The 25,878-nt window shown below is 47.8% G+C and overlaps 1 protein-coding gene across 4 annotated transcripts in view; it reads left to right on the top strand.

Moving 5' to 3' along the window:
* The window catches only part of DENND2A (DENN domain containing 2A), a 61,592-nt gene extending 37,327 nt beyond the window's left edge, over positions 1-24,265 (top strand). For all 4 annotated transcript variants that reach the window (XM_074825991.1, XM_074825988.1, XM_074825990.1 and 1 more), the window contains exons 7-20: positions 169-262; positions 1,489-1,539; positions 4,904-5,091; positions 5,803-5,912; positions 6,124-6,193; positions 6,806-6,883; positions 7,362-7,502; positions 9,622-9,770; positions 18,109-18,286; positions 19,101-19,142; positions 20,506-20,623; positions 21,273-21,512; positions 22,558-22,644; positions 23,541-24,265. In XM_074825991.1, the coding sequence (XP_074682092.1) occupies positions 169-262; positions 1,489-1,539; positions 4,904-5,091; positions 5,803-5,912; positions 6,124-6,193; positions 6,806-6,883; positions 7,362-7,502; positions 9,622-9,770; positions 18,109-18,286; positions 19,101-19,142; positions 20,506-20,623; positions 21,273-21,512; positions 22,558-22,644; positions 23,541-23,572 (1,578 nt within the window). In that variant the 3' untranslated portion in view covers positions 23,573-24,265. The remainder of the gene's footprint in view (positions 1-168; positions 263-1,488; positions 1,540-4,903; positions 5,092-5,802; positions 5,913-6,123; positions 6,194-6,805; positions 6,884-7,361; positions 7,503-9,621; positions 9,771-18,108; positions 18,287-19,100; positions 19,143-20,505; positions 20,624-21,272; positions 21,513-22,557; positions 22,645-23,540) is intronic.
* The last annotated feature ends 1,613 nt before the right edge of the window (positions 24,266-25,878 follow it).

The raw sequence follows: 25,878 nt of genomic DNA, 5'->3' as shown, positions 1-25,878 counted from the left end.
AGAGCGAGGCGAGGCAGATGCTGGTAGTTATCAGTTCTAGGCCATCAAGTGAAGAGTTTCAGTATGGCCAGGGTTGGGAAACAGAGCACTTTGCATCAAATTGTAGCTTTCTTCCTTGCTTAAGGAGGGAAATAACCTTGTTTGTTTGTTTGTGTGTTTGCTGAGCAGCTTGTGTTGAAAATCAATGCCATTTATGAGGCACGAAGGGGAAAGAAACGTGTCAAGAGACTATCGCAGTCTACAGAGAGCAATTCAGGGAAAGGTAAAGGAACTTTGAATCATCATATGTCTAAGACTTTTTGAGGACTTGTCTTAGAGTTTAGGCTGGCTTAGTCATTTATGTGATGTTTTCTAACATTTCTTCCAGTACAGAGTGAGATTGAGTTGGGACTTCCACCCTTTATTTTGGGAAGATAAAGGCTGTTCCTCTGCCCAAAAGCTTTCATTAAACCAGAATTTCGGTTTTTTTGCTTCATTTTCATTCCATGGCTTTATATGATAACCTTATAGGTCACACCAAAAATGTCCCCCCTTTTTGATATTTATTTCTGGAACACACTGGAAGCTTTGGAGAGGAATGTTCTGTCCAAAAAGTCTGATTTGTTGTGATCAAAATATTTTGCGGGAATGTGTCACTTTAGTGAACTGTCCAATGGAAGATAGTAGATTTTGAAACAGTCCTGGTTCCTTCAGCATCCCAGTAAACAAATAGCCTCGGTTGGGAATCAGCGTTTCTAGACTTGACTGTAGGACCATCTCCATCATAGCAAGATCGAGACTTTCAGCCTTTCACTGTTAATTAACAACTTGCCAGAAGTGTTGAGATAGTTCAGAGCAATTACGTTTAAACATCTGATCTCTGTAAAACTTAAAATTACATCTTTCCAACACGGTATTTTTTTTCCAAAAGATCCTAAATTCCAGCAAAAGGTGACCACTAGCTCTATTTGTTTCCCACATTTTATACAGGATATACACCCACAGGTGTATGTTGATATGAATGTTCAGGGGAAGCATCCCAGAGTTATCTCTACATCATTTTTTTGTACCCCTCTCCGAAGCATCTAAGGCATCATTGACAGAAACAGGCTATTGGACCATATAGACCTTGAGTCTGATTCAGTCTGGCAATTGTTTTTTTGTTTGCTTGGTTTTATCCCTTGTCCTGCAAACTACTGCATATTAATCAGTATTTTACCTTGGATAAAATACTGCTCTGGTATTTTATTCTTTATCCAGCTCTTCTGGCTGTGCAAAATTAATTGTGGTGTTGGTTTTTCTTATTATTCCCTGAATGTATGGGAAGATACCAAGGTTGGTAAGCTAAATGTCTGTGGGTACATGCACCCTTGAAAAGAACAAGGCCCTTTGGAGCTATATGGTCTTCCCCTTGAAGTTGCAAGGCCTGGCTTTCTCATGCCAGTGATAAGAAATACACAGTTATAAATAGGCTTGACTTAATTCGTCTTCCCCTTTCTTTTTTCCTAGTTACAGATGAAAACAGTGAATCGGACAGTGATACTGAAGAGAAGCTGAAAGGTAAGGCAAATGTGTGAAGAGAGCAAATGGCTCCTGATAAACTTCACTCTGAGATCCTGGGTCAAGATCTCTCTTCTGTGTTCTGGTTTTGGAGAAGGAGCTTATTTCCACTTAGAGTGCAGTGAGAAAACAAAGATCTCGATACTGCAGAAGAAAATCCATGGACAGAGGACTATAGGAGTCCAAACCAAACATCTGTTCCAATTCCCATCAAAGCTTTTTGCATTGACTTTCCTAGGAGATGGCTTTGGACACTATGGAAATACAGTGAGGCTCTTCTAAGTACACAGTCACAAGTGTGTGACCAGGCTGACAGCAGCAGAACTGCATGGGACAGAGTGTTCAGAAACCCCACTACACATTTACTAAAGGAGAAAAACCACCAGCCAGACTGGCTAGCTAGGAAAACAGAATTGCACTATATGATTTATTGCTGGTTAAATTCTTCTGCATTGGCTGAGTTGGGATAAAGCACTGCTTTGCTTGCTTCACTCCCATAGAGCTATATGGTATACTGGTCTCTATAATAAATCTTCTTGTATTGGTAATTAGCCCTGTGACATGCTGGTGGCATTACAATCTTTTGGGAATTTATATGGCAAATTCAAAGTCCTGGCAGAGTTAGAATGCAAGGTGGAAACTCCCTCAGATTCCCAAGTTTCCTGACTCACATGCACACCTGATCTGGGTAGCAGGTCAGTTCCCAAGCTGTAAGTCATAGAATCATACAATGGTTTGGGTTGGAAGGGACCTTAAAGATCATCTAGTTCCAACCCCCCTGCCATGGGCAGGGACACCTTCCACTAGACCAGGTTGCTCAAAGCCCCGTCCAACCTGGCCTTGGACACTTCCAGGGAGGGGGCAGCCACAGCTTCTCTGGGCAACCCGTGCCAGTGCCTCACCATCCCCACAGGAAAGAATTTCTTTGTTATATCTAATCTAAATCTACCCTCTTTCAGTTTAACACCGTTACCCCTCGTCCTATCCCTACACTCCCTGATAAAGAGTCCCTCCCCATCTTTCCTATAGGTCCCCTTTAACTACTGGAAGGCCACTATAAGGTCTCACTGGAGCCTTCTCTTCTCCAGGCTGAACACCCCCCAGCATAAGCAGCAGTTCCCACTCTGTGTCAACCATGGTGTGTTGTGCTTACAAGTGTTCATCCTTACCCTCTTTCAGGCTTTTAGAACAGAAATCTCAGACTGAATTCCCTCTTGTGAACACAGCTTCCCACACAAGAACTACTGTATGCTCTTGCTCTCCTCTGCATTGGGAAATCTTTTATCTGTACTGCTGTGTTGGCAAGATCAAGATGAAAATTGCTCCCACCGCCTACCTTTTGACAGGTTCTCAGGCTATCCTGAAGACAGGGAGAGAAAGCTTGTGCCCCGATTGCGCAGAAATTACATTCACAACTGTCTTGAAACACGATGTTGTGAAATATAGTCCATGTTCAGATGTAGCTGAGAAACACTGTGTAGATGTGGCCAGGAAGACTCAAACTCTTGTCTGTAACTGGTTGCCATAGTGAATCATGTGCATTAGCCTGGGTTTCTGTGTAATGTCTGTATAATTGCAGCAGGGAACTGCCTATAGAGGGGGGATGATGGAGATCGTGTGAAGTCACCTCAAATCCAACAGCACTGGACTCTGAACAATATCCAGATCCATACCTGGATCTGAGTCACTGTGCAAGTCTACATAACTGTGAACAGTAGCTCTGGCACTTGCTGTTTGCTCTAGCTACACCTGTATTTTCTTTCTATGCCTTGTTGAACTGTCGACTTTCCTATTTTTAAATACTAAAGTGAGATGATTTAGCAAGTTTCTTTTGTCTAGGACTTTCAATTTTGTGTGTTTTACTTAACAGACAAACACACCAGCCAGTTACTTCTGCTTAGCAAGTCACTGTATGTCATAAATCATCAGACAGCAATCATCATGCTGCATGTCAGAGCCATAAGTGTTAACCCTTGGGAAGGAAAAATGTTTGAACACAAACTCTGCCACGATGACAGCAGTAAAGTTCTGGTATCTTTAATAGGTTGTACAGAATATAAACAATGCAGAGCTTGAGTGAGTGCTTCAGAAGCACTCAGCATTGCTGTGACACTGCTCCTTTTGAAGTCCCTGGTAAAACAGAAACCACTTCCGAAAGCTTTTGAAGAGTTACAGCCTTAGAGCAAATAGCATAGTAGGTGATGGGAGAAGAGAGTCTAAGCCATCTTCCTAGGTCTTTAACTGTCCAGGGATTGTTACACTCTCTGATTTAAGAGGCACCCAAGATTGCTTTAAATTATATTGTCTGGAATAGTCCATGAGTGGCACAACTTTACCAGACAAAAAGTCAAGCGTCTGTCCTAAAGTATATACCATCTCTCAGGAAGCCCTGTCTCCCAGGCAGACTTCTTACGTATTTGGAGTTCCTGCAGTATCCATGTGGTTGTTGTTTCTGTCAAAACATTGCATTGCCACCCGTGTTCGGAAAAAGCACAGTTGTGAGAATGTGCTGTAGTCTCTGCTTGTAGTTAATTCTTTCTTTCTTTTGTAGTAGGGGTAAGGGAGACGTCATGGAGATTTAATTTGGGATGCGACTGTAAAACAAAGCAGGGGGGTGGTCTTAGGGAATCTCATCTGGTCTCTTCTCAGCAGGCAGCTTTTCATTACTTTCCATGCTGGAATGTTTATTGTCCCACAGCTCATGTGTGTTGCAGTTACAGCTTGCTTGGCAGTTTTTCTTGTTTTCCCATTGTCTTGGGTGAACTTGTAGAAACATGGTCCTAAGCAATTAGTTTTAGGCACAGGAAGGACTGGCATGAGCCAACCTTTTTCATTTGCACCTCTCTTCACGTTTTTTGTTGTTGTTGGCCTACAGCCCAGCCTGCGTTACTGAAGCTGGGAGTCCCCAGCGTTACGCAGCCAGTGGAGCCCTAGCCTGACCCAAGTGCTGGTCTTGTAAAACTGTAGGGATCGCTACCCACAGGCTTCTCTGAACAAAGGTGATCAGTCGCCTAACTGTGCTGGCTTTGAAAGATGCACAAATGAATGGTAGGATGAATGTCCAGATATCGTCTGTTACACCATGTCCCATATGGATCTTAGTTTGGGTTGTCTTCAGCTGTGAAAGCTATCCATGAAATCCTTGTGCTGCCTAAGCTCTTCAAAATGATGGCACTCACAAGATTACATCCTGTCTCTCTCGATATCTAGAGTGCAGCTTCCAAATGGTTCCCACCTCTTACTCAGCCACTGACAAAGTAAATGCGGTGAGGCAGTTTCAAGTTTATCCATGTCTTTGCAAAGCACTGTTTGCTCTGTGCAAAGAGCTAGACAATGTCACAATCTCTAATCTTTTTTTTCATAGCTCACAGCCAGCGCCTGGTTCATGTGAAATCTCGCCTGAAGCAAACCCTGCGGTACCAAACCTTGGAACGGGACTTGATTGAATATCAAGAGAGGCAGCTGTTTGAGTATTTCGTCGTGGTGTCACTGCACAAGAAGCAGGCTGGGGCTGCCTATGTTCCTGAGGTTACCCAGCAGTTCCCATTGAAGGTGCGGTGCCTATCAGAAGGTCTGGCTGACATGTCTCAGGTTGTGTGGTGCACTTGCACACCTGGAGAAGCCACAGCTTCTCTGTGGACCACATGTTATATCAGTAACCCCTCTGCTGTCTCAGTGTTCAGTGAAACTGAAGATAGAGGGGCTGCAGTCACCCCCCAAGAATTGTCATGGTATTCCTCACTGTTGAAAGCAGATGATTTAGATCTTTTGCTGCCCTTGGCTATGACTTTTACATAGCTATTCCCTTTCTCTCCCTTTTCTCTTTAAAGAAAAATGTCACTCGGGAGAAGACACATGTTTGCAAAGGGAGGACACAGCTTTCACCAATAGGCTAGCTCAAAACAGGGAAGGAGGAATGGGAGAAACATAGAGCTGGTGTGACGGTGTGTTTGTAAATGGAACATAACCAGAGGTCCCCTCAGACTTTAGTTCTCTTGCCGCTTGCTGGAGGATGTGTCCCAGATTAGAAGCACAATGTAGCAGGGACAGGTGCTGCAGATGCAGAGCTCGGTGGAACTGGGGGCACAGAGTTACTTTAAGATATCAAAAGATTAGGTGAGCCAGAATCACAGAAATTTTAATATCTTCCAGGCAGAAGCTTAGGCTCTGTCATCACTTCTTCATTTGTCACAGGAAAAATATTTGAAGTCATTCCATCCCCACATGACTAATTGGAACCATTCCTTCTCTCTATTCTGCTAGCTTGAGCGCTCGTTCAAATTCATGCGTGAGGCAGAAGATCAGTTGAAAGCTATTCCCCAGTTTTGCTTCCCTGATGCAAAGGACTGGGCCCCCATCCATCAGTTTGCCAGGTAAGTACTATACTTTGTATCCTGATTCATGAGAAACAGATTTATACATCAAGCTAGTAAAATATGAGAGCTGTTATGGTAGAAAATTGGGCAGACCCCTGAGAGAGGTGTATTGTAAATGTGAAAATATTGTGGGTTTATTGGGTTTGTATGTCAGAGACTTTTAATGTGGTTGACTGGTATCTTGTCATTCTGGTTTCTCTTTCTGCAGTGAGACGTTCTCATTTGTCCTGACGGGAGAAGATGGAAGCAGGCGATTTGGATACTGTAGGAGGCTGCTGGTAATTATCCCTGTTTCATTCTTTCCCTAGAGATGCAGCCTTCTGTGGAGTTGGTGTTACTGGCACCTGCTCTGGAAAGTGGAAAGCTGCTGCTCTTCTCTTTCAGTGTGGAAAGAAAGAGAGGCAACAGAGCAGCTTTGCTCTTTTCTGCTCTGCTCAGTGCCAAAGTGCCTCTCTGAGTACCATTCTCCACTCCAGGCACAGCTCTTTTACGTTTTTCTTATACCAGTGCTTAACATTATGATCATGGACTGTTTTTTCATCACTAAGCTGAAGATAGGGTTTGTCTCCCTTAGGTTTAGATAGCTACTAAACCGTTGTCTCAACCCGTGCTGGTCCTGTAGGCTCAGAGTTTTCTCTGTAGAACAGTCTGCCCTCCCTCAGTCATTTGACTTAAGAAGATTGGGATCATACTGTGCCCATTTTTCCCCATTGTTTCTAGTGTACCAGGCTTAAGGTATTGTCATCAGCAGCATGCTGTCAAATGTCTGCTGGTTTCTGAACAGCCAGCAAGCTGCAGAACTAAGAGACCTGTCACTCTTATCTTTGCACTGGTTATAACTGACATTTTCTTGGTGATTTTTGTGTGTGTATTTGTGTTTGTCTTGAAAGCCCAGTGGGAAAGGGAAGCGCCTCCCAGAAGTTTACTGCATTGTGAGTCGCCTTGGATGCTTCAATCTCTTCTCTAAGGTGAGGGGGGAGAGAGAGGGACTTTGTGCTGTAGGCCAAGAGGGACCTGAAAGTGAGGTCAGCACCAGAGGAATGGGGATCAGGGAAGCTGATGGCTGAAGAAAGGGCTTGAAATAGTGTTGGCAAGGCAACCACATACTAATTCCAGAACCTAGCAAAAACACAGTTAAGAAGAAAACTAGATTGTCAGCTGTTGCCTTTTTCCTTCGGCAGAACTACTAGAACACAAGCACTGAAAGATTAAAAGGTGGAGTCCTGACTCCAAGGGTGGTGGGGAGTTTGCAAATTGTAAGCTTTCCAGTGACCTCACTGGAGCTGGGTTTCTCTTGCTGAAGGAAATAAAGGGTATTCAGTTGCACCTTTTACCTTCTTCCTTATGATTCAAGGCTCCATGTTGGGTTAAGGAGAGACCATAGATGCTGGTGCACTTCCCTCCTCCTGATTTACATGTTTTTGTGTCTTCATGCCTTCATTTCAGATCTTGGATGAGGTTGAGAAGAGACGGGGCATTTCCCCAGCCTTGGTGCAGCCTCTCATGAGGAGTGTCATGGAGGCACCTTTCCCAGCTTTGGGCCGGACAATTACAGTCAAGAACTTCTTGCCAGGCTCAGGAACCGAGGTAAAGACACCACTCCGGAGAGAGGGACACTTAGGCCAGCAAATGGTGCAGGACTGGTGACTGGAAGTTGGGACTGTGACATAGCACTGGGGATCTTCAAGGACATTTTTTGGCAGCTGTGGGGTGGGGGAAGCTAAGGAGTAAAATAAGGGACCCAGAGGGGATGGCATGGAGACTTTTCCAGTGACCATCATAAAAGAAATCATATGGTAAAGGTGAAGGTGAGGACACGTTAACTGGGCTAATATGGTAAAATTAATTGGGGCAATGGCCTTGAGGCCAAGTGGCACAGACTGGTGGACCTCATGCTGCATAGCACATGACCTTGGATCTCCTCGAGGTCCCCCCACACTTAACTTCCTGAAGGCAGGATTCATAGCATGTGCTCCACCATCCTTAATACAGAAGTGCTGTTTGTGTGGGACAGGGCACAGGGTTCTGGTCAAAAAGTACCTGAAACCACGCAAGGGCAATGTTGTAGCCTTTCAGAATGGCATTTTCACAGCATGGAGGTGAGGGTACATGTTGCATCTCCCACAGTGTGGTGTGAGGACAGTGTGAGAGTTTTAAGAGTGCAGAACTGTTGAAGGACTCTTGAGAGGTTTGAGGAAGCCAAATTGAATGTGAGAGAGAGGAAAGTGAGCACACTGCTAAAGGTTGTGTCTGAGGGCTTTCAGCATGTCACTACATGATTACATTCTCCTCAGCTAAACCGAGAAAGTCCAAACTAAATGAAATTCCTGCAGAGCACATGCATAGCTGGTTAAAAATCTGCACTCGAGGAGTAGAGTCCCAGTGGCGTGCTGTCAGGCTGTGAGAATGTTTGGGCTGTTTTGTTTCTAGGATCCTTAATGTTCATTAATTATCTGGTTGATGGCATAAACCCCACATTTACACAATGGATAGATGACGGCATTGGGGTGGGTTGCAGGCACTTTGGAGAGTAAGGGATTAAACTTTGAAATGACCTTGCTAAAATGAAGATTTGGTCTGAAATTCAATATGGACAGGAGCAAAATGCTGGGAAGAAGAAATGAGCAGTCTAATACAACATGGAAGTAACTGAGTAAGCAACAGTACCTCAGAAAAGGATCTGGCGGTATAGTGGGCCATAAAGTGAGCAGAAGTAGCAGCATGGTATTATTTAGACAAATTGTGGAAGAAGGTGAAGGGATGAATAATAAATAAAAGCTTTTTCTCTGTTTTTCAGCATTGGTGGAAATTTATTTAGAATATCATTTTCCAAAAAATGCAAACACTAGGAGAACAGCCCAGAAGAGTAGTTCCACTTACTAAGTGGCTTAGAAAGTACAGGCAAAGCTTGAGAAAACTGTTTGCTTAATACAGAAAACAAAGGACAAAGGAGGGCACGTGACAATAACCTTCCAGTATACCAGAAGTTTCCTACAGAGGGGAAGGTGACCGGTTGCTCTGAGTTGTATACTGAGCGTAAGACAACAAATGAAGTAATTTGCCACTGAGATGTTTCAGCTACAGGCTTGCTGTTGGTTAGGGTAGCTCAGAACTAATTTTCTTGTGGGATTTATGAACTATCCGGTGTTGGAGGCTTTCAAGAACAAGTTAAATAAGCTCTGTCTAAGATAAGGAAAGGAGTATGAAGTGCTGAGGTGCTGTGACAGGAATTATTTAAGTAGATGTGAATGAAGGAAAATGCCCACAAGCTGCTCTTTTCTGTAAGTGAAAATTTATAATCAGTAGGTTTGACATCCAGCTTCTTGCGGTAAAAAAAAAAAATAATCGTAACCGTAAGAGTGCAAATTTGAAAGGCTTCATGCCATTTTGCTGCTTGAATGCCAGAAAGGCTGGAAACTGCTCCTCGCTGGACACAAACTAGTTTTCCTCCTTATGAAGAGCTCCCTGTCCTCAGTCCAGTGGGGAGAACTTGTGGTTGGTCTCATGCTGTGCCCATTGCAGTGGACTCTGGATCATCTTCATCTGGAAGAAGGATTTGTTGGGAGGTCTTTGGAGAACTGTGTTTGAGGGCTTAACACTGTGCAGTGTTCACAGCACAGTCAGTAAGGCTTGTTAGCTGTGACAATACCTGTGGGGTCCTTGCTTGCCAGCAAGAGCTGACCTGTGGTGTTTTTCTCTCCAACAGGTCATCGAGCTGCGGCGGCCTCTTGACTCCAGGCTTGAGCATGTTGATTTTGAGTCCTTGTTCACATCCCTCAGTGTGCGGCATTTGAGCAGAGTCTTTGCCTCCCTGCTTCTGGAAAGGAGGGTGATCTTTATCGCGGACAAGCTCAGGTACCCTCTTGCATTTCCTTAAACAAAATGCTGACGAGGAAGGGAGGCTGAGAAGACTGCAGTGACTGATCTCTCTGCTTTGTTCTTTTTTTCTTCTCTGCGTTTTTCCAACTTCTTATCTGATGTGAGTAGGGCTGTATTTCCCAGGAGTAGGGAACTCAGGCCATGCACCATAATTTTGCTTTGCAGCTTGCAAAAAGCATGCTGCATCTCGTCCCTAAGGAGAACCAAATTCCCTTTCCTCCAGATGGTTTTAGAGCAGAGGCCTGGTGCTAAAAAAATGAAACCTCTCCTTTTACTCCATGATGCTGCAGTGTTCCCCACTGAGCTGCACTGGAGTTTCCAAGGATCAAGCCTCGGGCAGAGTTTACCATCCCTTCTGGGTTGTTTCCCGATGTCACAAAATCTTCTTAAATCTTCAGCTTGTATTTTAATATTGGTTCCTAAAGACTTTTTTCTTGTGAGAGATGAAGGTAAAGGATGCAGTGAGGGAGAATGAGACAGAGGACTTCCCTCTTCTATTTTGAATCTGTTCAATTTGCTTTCTTGAATTTTTTTTGTTTGTTCTCCTAAATTATGAAAATGGGCCCTGGTTTCTTTAAGATCTTGTGCAGCTGGTGGCTGGCAGCTCTCCAGCCCTTGAAGCGCTTGAGGATTCAGGGAGGAAAGTTCGCCAAGGCTGGGGAAAGAAAAGCTGCCTGGATGAGTAATGACACTTAGGAGCACGCTCAGGTTTCAGGAGTGTACAATGCCCCTAAGCTGTCTGTTTTCACAACTTCCAGGCAGCAGGCTACAGCTCTGGGAGTGAGCGCTGGGGCAGAGAGTGGGGAGGCCTCTTCTAAGGAAAGTAAAGGGAAAAATTCATCCTGCAGGGATCCGGGGCTCTCTGCAGGCAGACCTCAGGCAGTCTCATCACAGGAAGACTGGAGAGAGGGAGGCTGTAGCATCCAGGCAGCACTGGCTGCTTGCAGTTTTTGGCAGCTGCCTTGGGTCAGAGAGGGGAAGATTTGCCTCTTTATAATCACTGATACGTATATGCATAGATATTTAGTATTCTGGATACTTAAGCCACACATTTCATGCAAAGCATTCAGACTTGCATTGAAAATGAGAGAATTCATCCAAATGCTAGATTTCTATGTAGCATATATGATTTATGTGATAATTTACAGTGACAGGCTTTGTTTTCAAAGGTTTTTCTCCTCCCCCGTAGGACAGATTTTACATTCTGAGAAAACCTTGTAAGGACCCATGACATGAGGTCTGGGTGGTAAGAGTAAATGGTAGGAAACTTTTCCTTTTTAAGGCATCACTTTAGAATGAACCTTATTTACCTGATCTTTTCCTATCGTGTCTTTGTATAACAGCACACCACCATGTTTTCTGAGCATTACAGAATATCTCTAATTCAAAGCACTTCAATGGATTTTGGTGGGGTTTTTTCCCCTTTATCTTTTGTCAGCATATCCAGGGTCCTTAGGAATGAGTCCAGCTGCCCAGGCCTGTAAAAGCAAACAGGAGAGAGCTCTAGAGTCATAGTTTCTAGAATCTCTGAATGTACCATAAACAGCTTTTTCCTGTGAAAAAAAGAATTGTCACATTTTACAGATCCAGGGACTGTTAGACCACAGGGCTCACAGTCAAATGTTTACCGTAGATTTGCCAGCTCTCTGAAAGACTTCTGATATTTGATGTTTCTGAGAAGACCTTGCTCTGAGCAATTTCAGGAGAGTCTTTTTCTTTTCCTGTAACAAAATACGAAGTTTCTCTGGCTAATTTTTGTGGACAAAAAACTTGAAAATTACTCCAAAGAACTGTAAAGGCTTGAAAAAACAGAAAACAAAGGAAATAACCCTCAAAAGTAAGTAAACTATTGTATTTTAATCTAGTCCAGTGACTTGAGTGCACTGGATTGGTGAGCCTTCTGTAAGGTCAACAGTCTCTTCTGCTTGTTGGTGGAAATTCCATGTTTTGAAAGCTGATGGTATTATAGATACAGGTTCTTGTGTCCAGATGACACTTTTCCTGGGACAGGAACACATTGAACTAAATGAATATTAAGTAGTATTTAGTTTAGGGATGAAAATGCCAATTTCAGAAGAAAGAAAAGAAACACTTTTTGGCAATAGCTTAAGAGAAGAAAAAAAAAAACCTATTAAAGCAGCTGTTGGAAACTGCTCAGAGGTTAGGAATGCTAGAAATAATCCATCTGAGATGGATTAATGGAGAGAGTGCAGGTGACATGGTGAAAGATGCATAATAAATTACATTTATCATTCATCTTTGCAGTTCTTTATGTGGGCACTATCAGTAACTATTTGTACATGTGTGTAAAGGTGTGTCTGGGTGTCAGTGACAGAGAAAATGATGTATGCAATTTATTTACATCTTTTAATTGCTATAAAATCAGTCTGTGGGAAAAGAAAGCTGAAAGGTCTCTTGCCAAATTCTGTGTGAACTGTGAAATGTTTTCAAGCTGAGCCAGAAAATGCATCTAACAAGTGTACAGCAAGTGAAATACTTTGTCTTTTCCATCTTTAGAATGAACATTGAGTGCTTTTAAAGACCTGTCAATCCAAAGCTTGGCAGCGGAAAAGGAAAGAATTTGGTTTATTAGTTTTTGGGTGGGGTTTTTCTTTTTTTTTCCCTCTATCACTATGGGAACTGGAGTATACATTGCCTCGCAACCCAGGAAAATGACTTTGCTGAAACTGTGTTGGTCTGTGTAGTCTCCCCTAGCTTTTCTTCACTCCTCCACTGTAAACTTTAGTCCTGGGGCAGTGGAGGCCATGGCACGGGTTAGGCGCTGCTACACGAGAGCTGCTCTGGTTTCCAAGGGATGCTGCCTGGCACACAGTTCAAGGCACAGTAGACCAACCTTTCAGAAGGCATCTTCCAAGTAAGAGTGGCCCGATTTCAGAAGGTACCTAGATCTGGGCAGTTTTTATTGGCCTGAGGGGGAGATGTGTTAGATTCAGAGGGCTTTTTTAAATCAGGAAAACTTACACAGGCTTAAAATCAAGGCACCCTGTTTCCAGATCTCCTCAAAAGCCTGTTGTGGATCTGACTAACTTGAGCAATTGCCTCTGTCCCTGCCAGAAACCACAGCTGTTTCAACAACACAAAGTGGTCATTGTTATCAAAGGCAGATCTGAAAGAATTAGAATAGACACTTTAAATGTGGTCATCCACAGTAAAAGGTAATTAATCATCAAAAAAGAAACCTTTTCCATGTGCTATGAAAACAAATCTGGGACTGCGAATCCCAGCCTCCCAGGTTTCTCCTTTTTGTATTGTGGTTAGGGAGAAGAAGAAATCCCAAGGATGAAGTTTGGATGTCAGGTAATAGCGTTGTTTCTTCAGAGTGTCTTAACGCTCGCTTCTTCACCTGCACTAACCTGCCACGTCAGTGGGAGGCAGTGACGGTCCCCACAGCTCGTGGAACTTGGCATCCTCCTGGTGGGATTTGCAGCAATGCTGCGTGAAGTCACGGGGCAACGTTTGGAAGCTGCTGCGCCTGCTAAATGTTGTAAACCAGATCTGCGATCCATCATAAGTAAATCCAGATGTGACACAGTGTCAGAAATCTGAAGGTGTTTGTAAAATGAACCCTACTGTAGCAGAGCTTATAAAAAAGAAAAGAAAAAACCACATAATCAAACTGTCTTAAATTGCCAAATGCCAGCATATTTTCAGCAGTTTGGTTAGTGCAGGGAGCAAAGGGCTTCCTGGCATTGAATTCCAAAAGGCCGATTGATTCAATAGTGTTTTTCAGAAATCATGAAGTATCCTAAATTCAAAGAGGGATTCAGCTTGGGGGGCTTTGTAGCATAGGTGCTTGCCTTTGGAGCAGAAAGCTGGAAACCCTGTAGTCAAAGTTTGGGATGAAAGCAACCAAACTCAGCAGCCTTCCTTAGAACCTGTTGCAACTTGTCAAGGTGTCTTTTTAGAGCAAGGCAAGCTAGTCTTGGAGCAAGTTTTCCAAGGAGAGGAAGAAGAGTTTCTGTGTAGTTGCAGCTGTTGTGTTCAGATTCTGTTTTGGCCACCTCATTTCCAGATGGCTACGAAGAAGCAGCAGCTTTGCAGGATGCTGTGTGGTAGGTTTTTGCATAGGATGCTGTGTGGTAGAAAGGCCTGTTGTTTGAGCAAACAAATATCACAAATTGCTGCAGTATCATTGTTCTGACCAAGGGAGTGCTCAGCCAGAGAGATCTGTGTGTCAGTCTGTATCCAAATCAGCCCTTTAGGGAAGGATCTGACATGCTTCTTTGTGTACATCAGTACTTTTTAGCCTCTATACTAGCGATATCTCAGTCTCTCCTGCAAGCTTCTGTGCAATGGACATCAGACATACAGCTCAGCCATGTTCCCTACAGGAGGCTGAATGAACCCATGAAAACGTGCTCAGGATCTTGAAAGTGTGCTTGAAAGACCTGCAGTATTTTAAGGATTACTGCTGAAACCAAAAGCCTTAAAAAGTGGTATCTATGTCCCATTTGAACAAATGGCATTGAACTTCTGTAGCCTGAGGGTAGTGCATGGCACTCCCCAGAGCACACTGCAATCACGTGGGCTAGATCTCTTCATTCCTGGTGGCATCTGGGGTGCACCAAGCAAACTACAGCACCTGGGTCAGTATTATTCCAACGGCAGCAGTTGGCATCATGGTTATGGTGCATGCATCCTGGGATATCAGAATTTCAGTGGGGACCCTGGCTGTAGCTACCCAAAGGCGTTGGCTACCTGTTTGGTATAAGAGCCCTCAAAGGGCTGACTGACACTGAAATAGTGCTTTGAGAGTGCACTAAACTTCTGGTTGTGTTGCACACATCAACTGTGGTTGATTCTGTGCACATCTCATAGAAAGAGGCATCCAGCTTGAGCAGCACCCAGAACTTCAGTGGCCATATTCACCTTCTACACAGACGGCTACGACTGTGGTGTAGTTGGGGCCGTCTCCCCCATCGCTGCTGGCTGAAGAGCACACATACACAGATGGCATAAAAGGAATTTATCACACTGGATTCTTTTGCAAGGCTCAGTAACCCTGGTGTGAATCAGCAGTCCCTCAGTGCTTGTCGCAGTGCCGTATGCAAGAGGAGGAGGGAGCTTAGGCTTGAGTCATTCCACAGGACAGAGGTTCTGCTGGGCTCCTGGCAAGCTGCAGCTCCCTGAGACTATCTGCAGAGCAAGTCTGACTGAATCACATGTGGAAGAGACACCTCAGTGTTACCCCCTCTGTGTCCATCTCTGAACTGCTCTGCCTTCAAAGGAGGCTCGCAGACCTCAACCGTATCAGTATTGCTCCCTGAAAATGTCTTCCACAGTGAGGAATGTTTCAGAGCAGAGATCGCTAGGATTCATCCTGGAGGCGATGAGACATTCACAGATGGAAGGGTGGAAGGGGGAAGCTATCTTTACTTCCCACTGTGTGGTGCATACAATTTCAGACTTACACAGCTCTGTCTGTGACTTCCACTAACTGGACCTGAGCCATCTTTCCTCCCACTTAATCTCTCACGTACCATGTGTACTCGCTGGGACTTGAGAGCAGGGTTGAGGGAAGAACAAGCCACCATAAATATAGTAGGAGACAGCATGCCATAATATCTCACCATGCCATAAATAACTATGTACTTCAGCTGCTCACTCTGAGGAGCTACCTGGAATCACAGAGATCTTTTTCCATTGGTTTTCAAGTGCTGTCTATAAAGTCAGTTCCCACCTTTAGGCAGGTAAGTTGAATGAGCCTTCAAGATGGAGGATTTGTGACGAAGGTGAAACTTCTGACACTTCCACATTCAACCTCTTCTCGAAGGAGAGGAGGTCCAGTGGTGGTAGTCTAAGAGTAATGCCACAGTGCTGCACACAAGTGATGAAAGGAGGAGTTCTTTCAGCTTTCGTCATGATGCTGCTGCTGTTACTACTGTGGGGGTATTATCAGTCAGAAATTGAGGAGTGGAAAATATGCTCTGCAGTAATGGAGGGGAAGAGAAGCCCCTGTTTTTGCATCTGGTAACATGGCCTGAAATGTACAAGTAGCACAGCCTTGAAGAGGACAGTTTTTAAGGGATCTCATTACCTTGGACTGTACTTCTAAGATGGCACATTCACTTTTGTTGCAGTTCCTTTCAAGATTAGCTTGTGTGAAGGATACAAGAAAAATAATATACTTTGATATTGTTACCACATTTCTTCTAGGTGGTTTTGTGTGTGTGTGTGTGTGTGTGTGTGTGTGTGTGTGTGTGTGTAAGTGTTCCTGTTTCTTACTAGCTCTGTGTTCTCTCATTGTTTTCATTTTGCTTCAGATTCATTGTCTATTTTGTGTGTGTGGTAGACACAGCAAGACATGGGCTTCCTGATGAGGGCAGGCACAGCTTGAGAGCAGGGACAGGGGCAGCCAGCAGGAATGAATGTGGAGAAGGGAGGGGGATACTCTAAGACCTTCCTAAACAAGGATGTGGAACTGAGGGGTTTTTCCCATTTAAAGGCTTAAAGCTACCAGTCTGTGACACAGCCTTTGAAGGGTCCTCCTCTTTTTTTTTATAGAGTATCCCCTTAAGAAAAGACAAGCCTCTGGGAGCACAGAGGAAACTCTCTCCATTTTGTGAAGAGACCTTCCCAGTGCACACGTCCCAGGCGTCCCTCCCAAGTGCCCATTCCCTACCTGTTGCAGTCCTAGATAAAATTCTCACGTTAAGCAGATTCCAGCCTCTCCGCTGGGATTTACTTATCTCCAAAAAGCATCATGCGTTTAACAATGTTTACTGCCTGATTACTTCATACGGTCACACTGATGTCCCAGCAACCACAATTGTGTTCTGCTAAACTGAACTTATCTGATGAAAGCCAGCCAGCTGTATAGCCCAGCCACGTTACTCTGCTCAGCGTGTGTTAGCGTTACAGCACAGGGATTCAAATCCACCAGACTTAGCTGGAGTGGGGGGGGAGGGAAAGCAGGCTTCACTTTTGCAGAGCGAGCTGGAGAGTCCACACCCATCAAACCCCTTCCCTCTCAAGTCAGCAATAAACTGCCAGATCCGGGTTGCTGAGTGTAAATTCCCCCGTGGAGTTTAACAGGAGCCAGCTGGGCGTCCTTCCTCAGCGACGTGACTCCTCCTGGCCTCACCAGGCTCCCTCCCCTCCTCCAGCCTTTCAAGACCTGGATGCTAGTAAAACAAAATGACGTTATATACAGGGTTTATAGTGGCGAGCCTTCCCCCTCCCTTGATGCATACAAATGCTTCCAGACCCAGAACGGCTGAGTAACTGCTGCCCTGCAGCGAGCTCTGCTGTGTCTGCCTGCAGACCCTGCCTGCTTCCTGACAGAGAGCTGATGGGGTTTCTGGATGGATCCTTTTGGAAGTTGTCAGCAAAGGTGCTTACAGCTGAGCCACTGGTGGCATTTGAAGGGGAAAGAAGGAAGGTGGCAGTCCCGTGAGCTGTAGGTGGCTGCCTACAGAGGCTGGCCTTGTGTTCCCCTCCTGGGATTTCACCCTCCCATGATTCTGAGTAGCCTTGGCAGGCTCCAGAGGTTCTGGGATGCCTGGATAGCCTTGGCTGGAGACCGCTGCCTTCCTCCTTCCCCCGTGTTCTGGCGTGGCTGCTAGGAGCTATCGGTATGATTGGGACCAATCGAAAAGCATGCCATTGCCATGCAATTACTCCTGCTAAGGGTTGCCCAAAGGCGAAGTGTATATGCTGCACAAGTAGCAAGCCAAGAGGCAGGGGTGGACCATGGCTAGAACAACCTGCAGGAACACCTGGGGACCTTGTGGCTGCAGGTTGTGCCCAGGGCTTTGCCAGAGGGTCCAAGCAGGCCGTCCAGCTGCGTTGCCAAGGCCAGGAGTACGGCCAGCAGGTAAGTGGGCCACAGTGCAGCCCAACAGATAGCTGCTGTAGTGGTGGAGCCATCTTCTGCATCCCACAGCTGTGTGCTCTCTGTGCTGGATGGTACAGTCACTGTGCATTCCGACCTGTGGCTTTCCTATGGGAACAGGCACAGAGGCATGCTGTGGGAAAATAAACTCCTTTCTCTAATGAAAGGCAGTGGCATGGAAGACCCCGTGTCTGTCTGGTCTTTCCCATCAGGGCACTGGAATAGCAGATGCTGGATTCAGTGGGAGCCATCTCTTGTCACAGGAATCATCTTTTATAACCTGGGCTCCTACCTCAAGTTATTGCTCCTGAAGCTGAAAAATGGGGTCAGAAATCTGGGAAAGCCCCTAGTAATTACAGAGATCAATCAGGGAACAATTGAAAGAGCCCTGATTTCTAGGAAGCACCACTCATCTCCTGACTGACCAACTGTTGCCATTGGTTGTGTTTTATGTTCCAGCACTCTCTCCAAGTGCTGCCACGCCACGGTGGCCCTGCTGTATCCCTTCACCTGGCAGCACACCTACATCCCCGTGCTGCCACCTTCCATGATCGACATCGTGTGCTCGCCCACTCCCTTCCTCATCGGCCTACTCTCCAGCTCCCTGCCCCGCCTGAAGGAGCTCCCAGTGGAGGAGGTGAGCCATGCGCCTGCACTGTGGCCTTGCTCCTGCTTGCTTCCTGTGGGTTCAGTTGTCTTCTGTCTCAGAAAGGCTGCTCTTGAGAGTCTGCCTTGGCATCTGTCGGCGTGAAGGAGCTGAGCTCTCGTCCTCTGGGTCCTGCAAGCGTGGGGTGAGAGAGGAGGCAGACATCCCCCGGGGAGGCAGAGGTCTGCTCTCTGCCTTGTCCGCAGCTTGGGAAGGCAGGGGGCTGGGATCTCCCACCGTGACACTGCTGCGGGTAGGAGATGATTTTATTAAAGTTTCCATTGTTTTCTGCATAGTGCTGTCTAGGGGCTGAGCACAAAGTCTGCCAGGATTGGTATGATTGCTACAAATCGGCCAGGATAGCTGTCCCTCTAATTAACACAGGTGACTAGTGAAAGCACTAAATAATTAAGAACCAGATTCATGGTGCACAAGAGTGAACGCAACAAGGCTGAACATGGTTGGGGAGGCATTTCCCTCTCTGCCCGCCCAGAGGACAGCGGTGCAGCACATAGGGACAAAAGATGGAGCTCCAAGCCCGACATGGTGGTGAGGAGTGATGGGCTGGGCTTGGAGCGCAGCCTCCTGCTATCCAAGCTGTTCTGGGGTTTGCGGCGACGTCGTTAGAAAGCCGCAACAAGGGCTCCGCTCTTGGCTCCTGCTGCGTGCCTCCTCCAGCTGCGGTGGTGGGTAGGAGGAGCAGGGGCAGCGCCAAAGCATTTCTTCCAGAACAGTTACGATTAAGATAAACTCTGATGAGGGAAATAACAATGTCCCCTTTTTATTCTTGCTCTTTCATTCTTAGGTCCTCGTTGTTGACCTTGTAAATAACCGGTTTCTGAGACAGGTGAGCTGAGCTATTTCGTATCCTTCATCTTTCCTCCCACTTTTCCACCACACCTTGTCTCCATCTTCGTTTGCTGACCTGCCTGGCTGCATGGATTGCTTACTCCCCACGCAAACTGAGGCAGGCTTTGTGGGTTGGCAACGTTATAGGGGTTGCTGTGTACATACGTAATATCAGCATCCCAAACCACAGCTGTTGAGGACCAAATCATTGTGTATAATCTCTCTCTCTGCTTTTTTTTAAAGAGGGGAAACAGTGGCACTTGGGCAATGTGGGTCCTTAAGTGGCACCCTGTAAGGCTGAGAGCAGAGCTGGACAGCCTGGGCTCAGCACTGTCCGCTGGGGAGCAGCGCGGGCTCTTCCAGCCTGTGTCTGTCAGTCCATCTCCTATCGCATACCCGGCCCTGAGTGGGCAAGGGAGCCTTGATGATTTCTTCAAATCCTTCCTGCCTGAGGAGCTTGTGGCTCCTCATTCCAGTCCTCGCACTGGATGAGTCACAAGTAGGAAGCCAGCACACGGGAGCCGCTATGTCAGCAGACGAGATTGCCTGCTGACTTTTACTTCCCTTTGTTGTGGAGAGGAGGAGCGGGATACCGAAGGGAAGAGGATAGATGAGTGAACATGCTCCTGGCCAGGGAAGCTAGTTTTGCCCCAGAGCTCTGTGGCAAATTGCTGAGCAGTGAGTGCTGGCTGCATCGGTCTCTGCCGTGCCTCAGGCCTGGCCTGTGGGTAGGATGGGACGAGTGCACCTCCTGCTGCAGGGAGTCGCGTGTGGGTGAAGGCCACTCCTTCCGTGCCGTTCTCGCTTGCCAGCTGCCTGGGATATGCTTTACCTTGCACCTCTCTTTTGGAGGTTTACGCTGTCTGAGCCAGGGCTGGTAGGAGCTTGCACACAGTCACTGGCAGTTCCTTGGCTTCGTTGCTCTACGGGAACTCGTTACGCCTCTGTAACACGATCGGTGCCTGAGCAGAGCTGAGCAGGGAGTTGTGCTCACCTGGCGGCACGCCAGCATTGTTCAGATACGTCCTCTTTGTGGTGGCGCCAGTGCTCGCGGGCGGACGGTGGGGCCACAGGTGAGCCCTGTCTGGTAGCCTCCTGGGTAGGACAACTGAAATTCTTCCAGAATAGAGGAATATTTGGGAAAAGACACCCCCTTTCTTCATTCTCCTGAGCTTCTTGATAGTCCTGCATGGGGAGGTGCTGGGAAAGTGCCAAGCATATTACGCCTTTTCCCTCTCCTCACAGTTAGTTTTTAGCGCTCCCCCTGCTGTGCTGGGGACAGGATAGGAGCTGGGGAGGAGAAGGGCAGGGGCCAGCCATGTCCTGGCCCCAGGCCCTGAGGAGGTGGCTCTGTCTTACAGATGGAAGATGAGGACTCCATCCTGCCCCGCAAGCTGCAGGCCGCCCTAGAACACATTTTGGAGCAGAGGAATGAGCTGGCGAGTGACAAGGAGGAGGGCCCTGTCAATGGCAAGCAGGGTAAAGCACGGTGCCTTCCACCTTAAAACCACTTTTTTTCCTGCCCCTTTTTCTCATATCGCTTCTTAGGGCAGAACCAGGCTTGTATTGAATTTAATACCACAGAAATTGAAGGTAGGTCAGGATTTGGGTTGAAGCTGTGTTAAATATTCCATTGCACCAGGGACGGTTCTCTTTGTGTGAAGAGAAACAGTACTTACCCGTTCCTGGCTCTGTCGGTCTTTGCTTTACGGCTCCAGGGAACACTTGCACTCCTTTTCTGAGGAGGGGGTGGGGCGCAGATCCCACAGGCCTGTCTCTGCTGCTGACTGTGTGAGTGATGCAGGCTCCTCCAGGGGACAGTCCACCCGCAGAGCTGCAGTCTTGGAGGCAGCTGTGGGGCTCACAGGCAACTGGGCTGAGACAGCTCTTTGGGGAGCAGTATGGGCATCTCCTGCTTGCAGGGGAGCCAAAACAAAGCTTGGTGGCTTTCAAAGTAGTATCAGCCCAGTCCTCTTCCATGGTAAGCACTTCCTAGGACGCTGTCTCTCTTGAGCAGCTTTTTCTGCTCAGGCTGGATCTGAAAAAAGCCAGGAGTTTGTTCCCAGGGCTTTTCCTAGCACATCCTTACAGTACCGTCCTCACCACTGCCTCTTTGTTTTCCCCTTAGAGACCAGCCCTTTGAACGAGGTGGTGTCTGAGGCCTTTGTCCGTTTCTTTGTGGAGATTGTGGGCCACTACTCCCTCTTCCTGACCCCCACTGAGCGAGAGGAGCGGACCCTGCAGCGTGAGGCTTTCCGCAAGTCCGTCTCCTCCAAGAGCCTCCGACGCTTCCTGGAGGTCTTCATGGAGACACAGATGTTTGGGGGCTTCATTCAGGAGCGGGAACTGCGGAAGCAGGGGGTCAGAGGTGAGAGGCTCTTCCTGGGCTCTGCTGTTGTGGAAATTCTGCTGTTGCTCCTGCGAGAGCTGGGAGATGCTCACCAGCTGCCAGCTCCATCCCCGGCACCATGGCTGGAGGCTGCAGTGTCTGTGCAGGGACACCGGGAGGGAGGTGGTTTGTTCTAACACCCCTGCGTGGAATTCAAGAAGTCACTTGGGGATTTTTTTGTCCCTGTTTCCTTATCTTCCCAAAAGGGAGCATCGCCTCCCAGGAGTGTGGGGAGACATAGTGTTTGCACAGTGCATGGGGACCAGCTGCTGGGAAGTAGGGGTTTGTGTGCTTGATCTGATCGTTTCTTGTGGTTGGGGTTACAGGCGCACCCTTCACCGCTGCAGTAAGGGACAAGCAGTATCCTCCATGTGTGTGCCTCTTCCATTCCACATTGAATTCCCTTCAGGACCATCACAGAAGGGGTACACTGCTGGAATGACGTTTATTCTTGCAGTCCCTCATGTCCCCTCCCCATGTCTAGAGGAAGAACTGGCTGGATTGGTTATGGATGTTTCGGCTAATAGAAAATATGGATGCTCGTGTCCTTCCCAGAGCTGCTTCTGTTGTTTCACTTGTGTTATCCCCCAGTCCCGAGGACTCTACTGGTAGCTGCAGTTTCTCATCCCTGCTGCTGCTTGGTGCTGGTTTAGCAGCTTCCTTCCAAGCACTAATGAGCAGTGGACACTTGAATAGGTGGCTGAGGAGAAGAGGTTTTGCAGCGTGGTCAATCCCGCGTCATGATTCCCCAGATGATCTCACTCTCTGGACTTAGCCTCATTCGTAGCAGAATGAGCAGAGATTTTGTCTCTCCCTGTGTGAGGTACAAAAGCTCAGTCAGCCTTGCCATGGGAAGCAAGGAAGCAGACCAAAGCTCCTGTCCCAGATCCGGGCTGAGCTGGTGGAGGAGGTGGGGAGAGTTGTTCCCTCTCGGTAAGCTGGGACAGTATGCTTTTAGGTGGACGTTCTTTCTTTTATTTATAGGGAAGCAAAATAGAAGTTGTTGACTTCTTTCTTTCTGCAGGTCTGTTTGAGGTACGGGCTCAGGAGTACCTGGAAACACTTCCCAGTGGGGAGCAGAGTGGAGTCAATAGGTTCCTGAAAGGCCTAGGTAAGGAATCAGCAAAACCCTTGTCTTCTCAGGAGGCTTGGCCACCTTGTTGCTTTCAGGTTTGGCAGAAGAGAAGCTGCTGAAGGGTGGCAGGGTTCTGCTAGTGACTGCGTGTGGCTTCCTGCAGAGCAGTCTGAGCCTTGAGTGATCAGTGCCTGTTGGCACACTGTTGGCTCTGCCCCTGATCTGCCGCTTGACTGGAGGCTGGTGAAGAGCCAAAAATTGGTCCATGAGCTGTGTCTGAGTCTTCCAAAGGAGATGTGTGGGTCTGAGGAGGCAATGGAGCAACCAGTGACTTGGGGGTGGTGGATGCAGATCCTGAGGCGCGGAGTGACCGTCTCCATTGCCTTCAGGTTTGCCCTTAGGAATCAGCAGTGGGAATTGCCCAGGGGTATCCTAAGGTGGAACCCATTTTCCACTGTAAGGGGAGCTAGACAAGAGCTCCAGACTGAGGTGAGAAGTCCTTGATAACTCATTGGACACCATGGCTAAGAGAGTTTGATCTGTTCAGATCGCATCCCTGGCCCTTTTGTCTTTTTTTGGCCATTTAAAAGCAGCAGTATCTGTGGGGCGGGTGTGCCCTGCCTCTTACCCACACACACTCTGGCCAGGTGAGCCGAGTAATATGTTCACCTTCCAGGACCAATGGGCAAATGGGCTCTGCAGGGTGTGCCTGGGGGCTTTTGGGGTCCTGGTCTGCCTCACTGCTCCCAGAGGGAGGGCAGAGCTGTGGCTCTGTAGGCACCCGCTTCCAGCTTTGCAGGGCAGGTGGCTGTGGATAAGGGTGTGGGGCTGGCAGCAGGGGCGATTCTCTGCACAGCCCAGTGGTGGTGAGGAATGACCTTTGTTTTGCCTGTCACTGTGGGGAGTCTGTTTTCCTTTCTCTGTCTCTCCAGGTAGCAAAATGAAATTCCTCCACAAAAAGTAAGAGCAAAGCACATCCTCGTACCACAGAAGAGAATGGCTTTACCATTTAACAGCAATAAATCAGACTATTATCAACCGTTCCCATTCAGCCTGCTCCCAGAAGCCAACAGCCTTGGGCGAGCTGACCACGGCTGGGCCACGCTCACGCAGACGTGTGGTGCCACAAGAAGATTTGATGACTGCGGGGCTGCCGGGACAGGTTTCTGGATATCTACAGTACCATGCACTGGACCAAGCACTCTCTGAACTCTGCACTAGCACGTTGCAGGCATCCCAGCGGATTGGATCTCTTAGCTAGTCAATTCTTTGTTTTGTTGTATTTTTCTATTTATATCGGGGTTAGAACAATTATTAACCGATGACTCTTGCCCTGCCTCCTCTCTGCCTGGTGCTGCAGGGGCCAAAGCAGGACTCCCACAGGACTGAGCAGGCAAAGCTCAGGCACGGAGGAGGGGAAGAACAAAGATGTATGGAAATAGGTCTCTGCAAAGTGAGAACACTGAGGGCTGCAGGGATGATTTGGACTGACCAGGAGGAGCTTCCAAGCAAGGGAGAAGGGTGAGGGGGAACCACTAAACCTACTGAGGACTTGATGGGCCAGCCAGCTCCCCAGGTGGCTGTGCCAGGGGGTCCTGGCACAAGGAGAGGCCTTTCCTTACGCAGTGTAATTAAAAGCGAGTGGTGTAAAAAGGCATGTGGACCCTTGGTGTTTTGGGAAGGGGGACAAGCTGTGTCTGCCCACCAGCCCACCTCATGCTGCGCGGGAGCTGGAGAGGATGTCTAGCAGCTGAGCCCTCGGCTTGGCCGAGCCCTCGGCTCCTTCGTGAGCCTCACAGCCCGGGTGGCCTCGTTCCCTCATCTGGCTGCTTGCAGGGGAAGCCCAAAATGGAACTCACCTGCAGGGTCTCACCTGGGAGACCTGCGTCCCGGTCAGACAGGCTCTCCTCTCCCATCTGGGGTGTTGCTGCCAGGGAACGTGGTAGGAAGCAGGCAAGGGGAGAGTGCCTGCTGCTGCCCTCTGAGCTCCTGGCTGGGGAGGAGGTGGGACCTCTCGCCTCTCCTCTGTCTGTTTGTGTCAGGAGGAGAGGTAGGGAGGTGTCAGGGGGATGCGTGGAGGTTGGGGGGGTGTGAGGGCTCTTTGCCAGCTGGTGCAAAAGCCATTTACCTTGCACTGTTTTTAAGGGCAGTCAAGAGCAGCTGGAGCATCCTTGGGTCTCCTCTGCTCTTCAGAGAGGAAAGCCGGGGGTAGCTCTGCTAGAGCCTGAAGGGAAGTCTCTTCCCCAGCTCCTGGGGGGGTTGCAGGGTGAGAGCTGTGTGTGGTTACCAGAGGTCCCTTCCCACCTCAACCTCTCTGTGGTGAGGAGCACTGTAAATGCCAGACAGCAGCAGGGCCCTGCCGGGCAGGGGGCAGGTTGGCAGCACCTGCAGCTCTACACTCCCCAGCTCATGTGTGGGACGGTTGAAGGAGCGGTAGAGGGGGTCAGAGAAGCCAGCAGCATTTATCTCCACCACCACCACACCCCCTCCCCAGGGTCAGGATCCCACAGGCGTGACCAGGTGAGGGGTGTGCGGGGCTGAGCAAAACTGGCACTACTTAAAGCTTAGCTTGTCACAGGAGGCAGTGGTGGCCCACCAAAGGAAACTGCAGTGGAGTTCAAGGTGAATCAAATGCTGTGGTTTGGTTCTCTTTTTAAAAGGTGTTTTTAACAGTAGCAAAATGAGGTTTTGCAAAGCTGGGATGCACCCACACATGCAAAGGCAGCCAGGATGCCTGCAAAGCTTTGTGGGGTGCTAAATGAAGCTGATTGTGGCTCTGCTCAGGCTTCCAGAGGCAAGTGTCCTACATGGTTCCCCACTGCCAAGCCCAGGGGTTCTGTGTTCCCCTTCTCAAGGAGCATTTTCAACAGCATGAGACTTTGCTGTCCTTGGCGGGAGCCGTGGTAAGGAGCTGGGAGGGTTTCCTGGGATGCCTGATGCTCACAGGCTCCTTAGCTCAGCCTGAACTTGCGTGTGAGCATGCCAAGATACTGGCAGCTTTTACTGCAATATCCTTATAGCTCAAATTAAAAAGGGTTGTGAAATAGCCCCATTTGTCTCATTTGGGGGCTCCAAGGGGACTCTGCCAGCACAGGGCTCTGTGGCCACTCAGTGCGTTCATTGGCAGCTCTCAGGAAGGCGGGAATCAAGCCTACATAGCGTACAAAATCCAAGGGGTGTGTTAAAAAGCAGCAGTGAGAAGTGCAATGAAAGAAACACGTATAGCTGTGCCATTAAGGATTTAAAATGAAACTCAGATGGAGAGCGTTG

This window comes from Strix aluco, chromosome 5 (assembly GCF_031877795.1).
Source record: "Strix aluco isolate bStrAlu1 chromosome 5, bStrAlu1.hap1, whole genome shotgun sequence".
NCBI classification, from domain to species: domain Eukaryota; kingdom Metazoa; phylum Chordata; class Aves; order Strigiformes; family Strigidae; genus Strix; species Strix aluco.
This window is presented reverse-complemented; position numbering and strand designations above follow the sequence as displayed.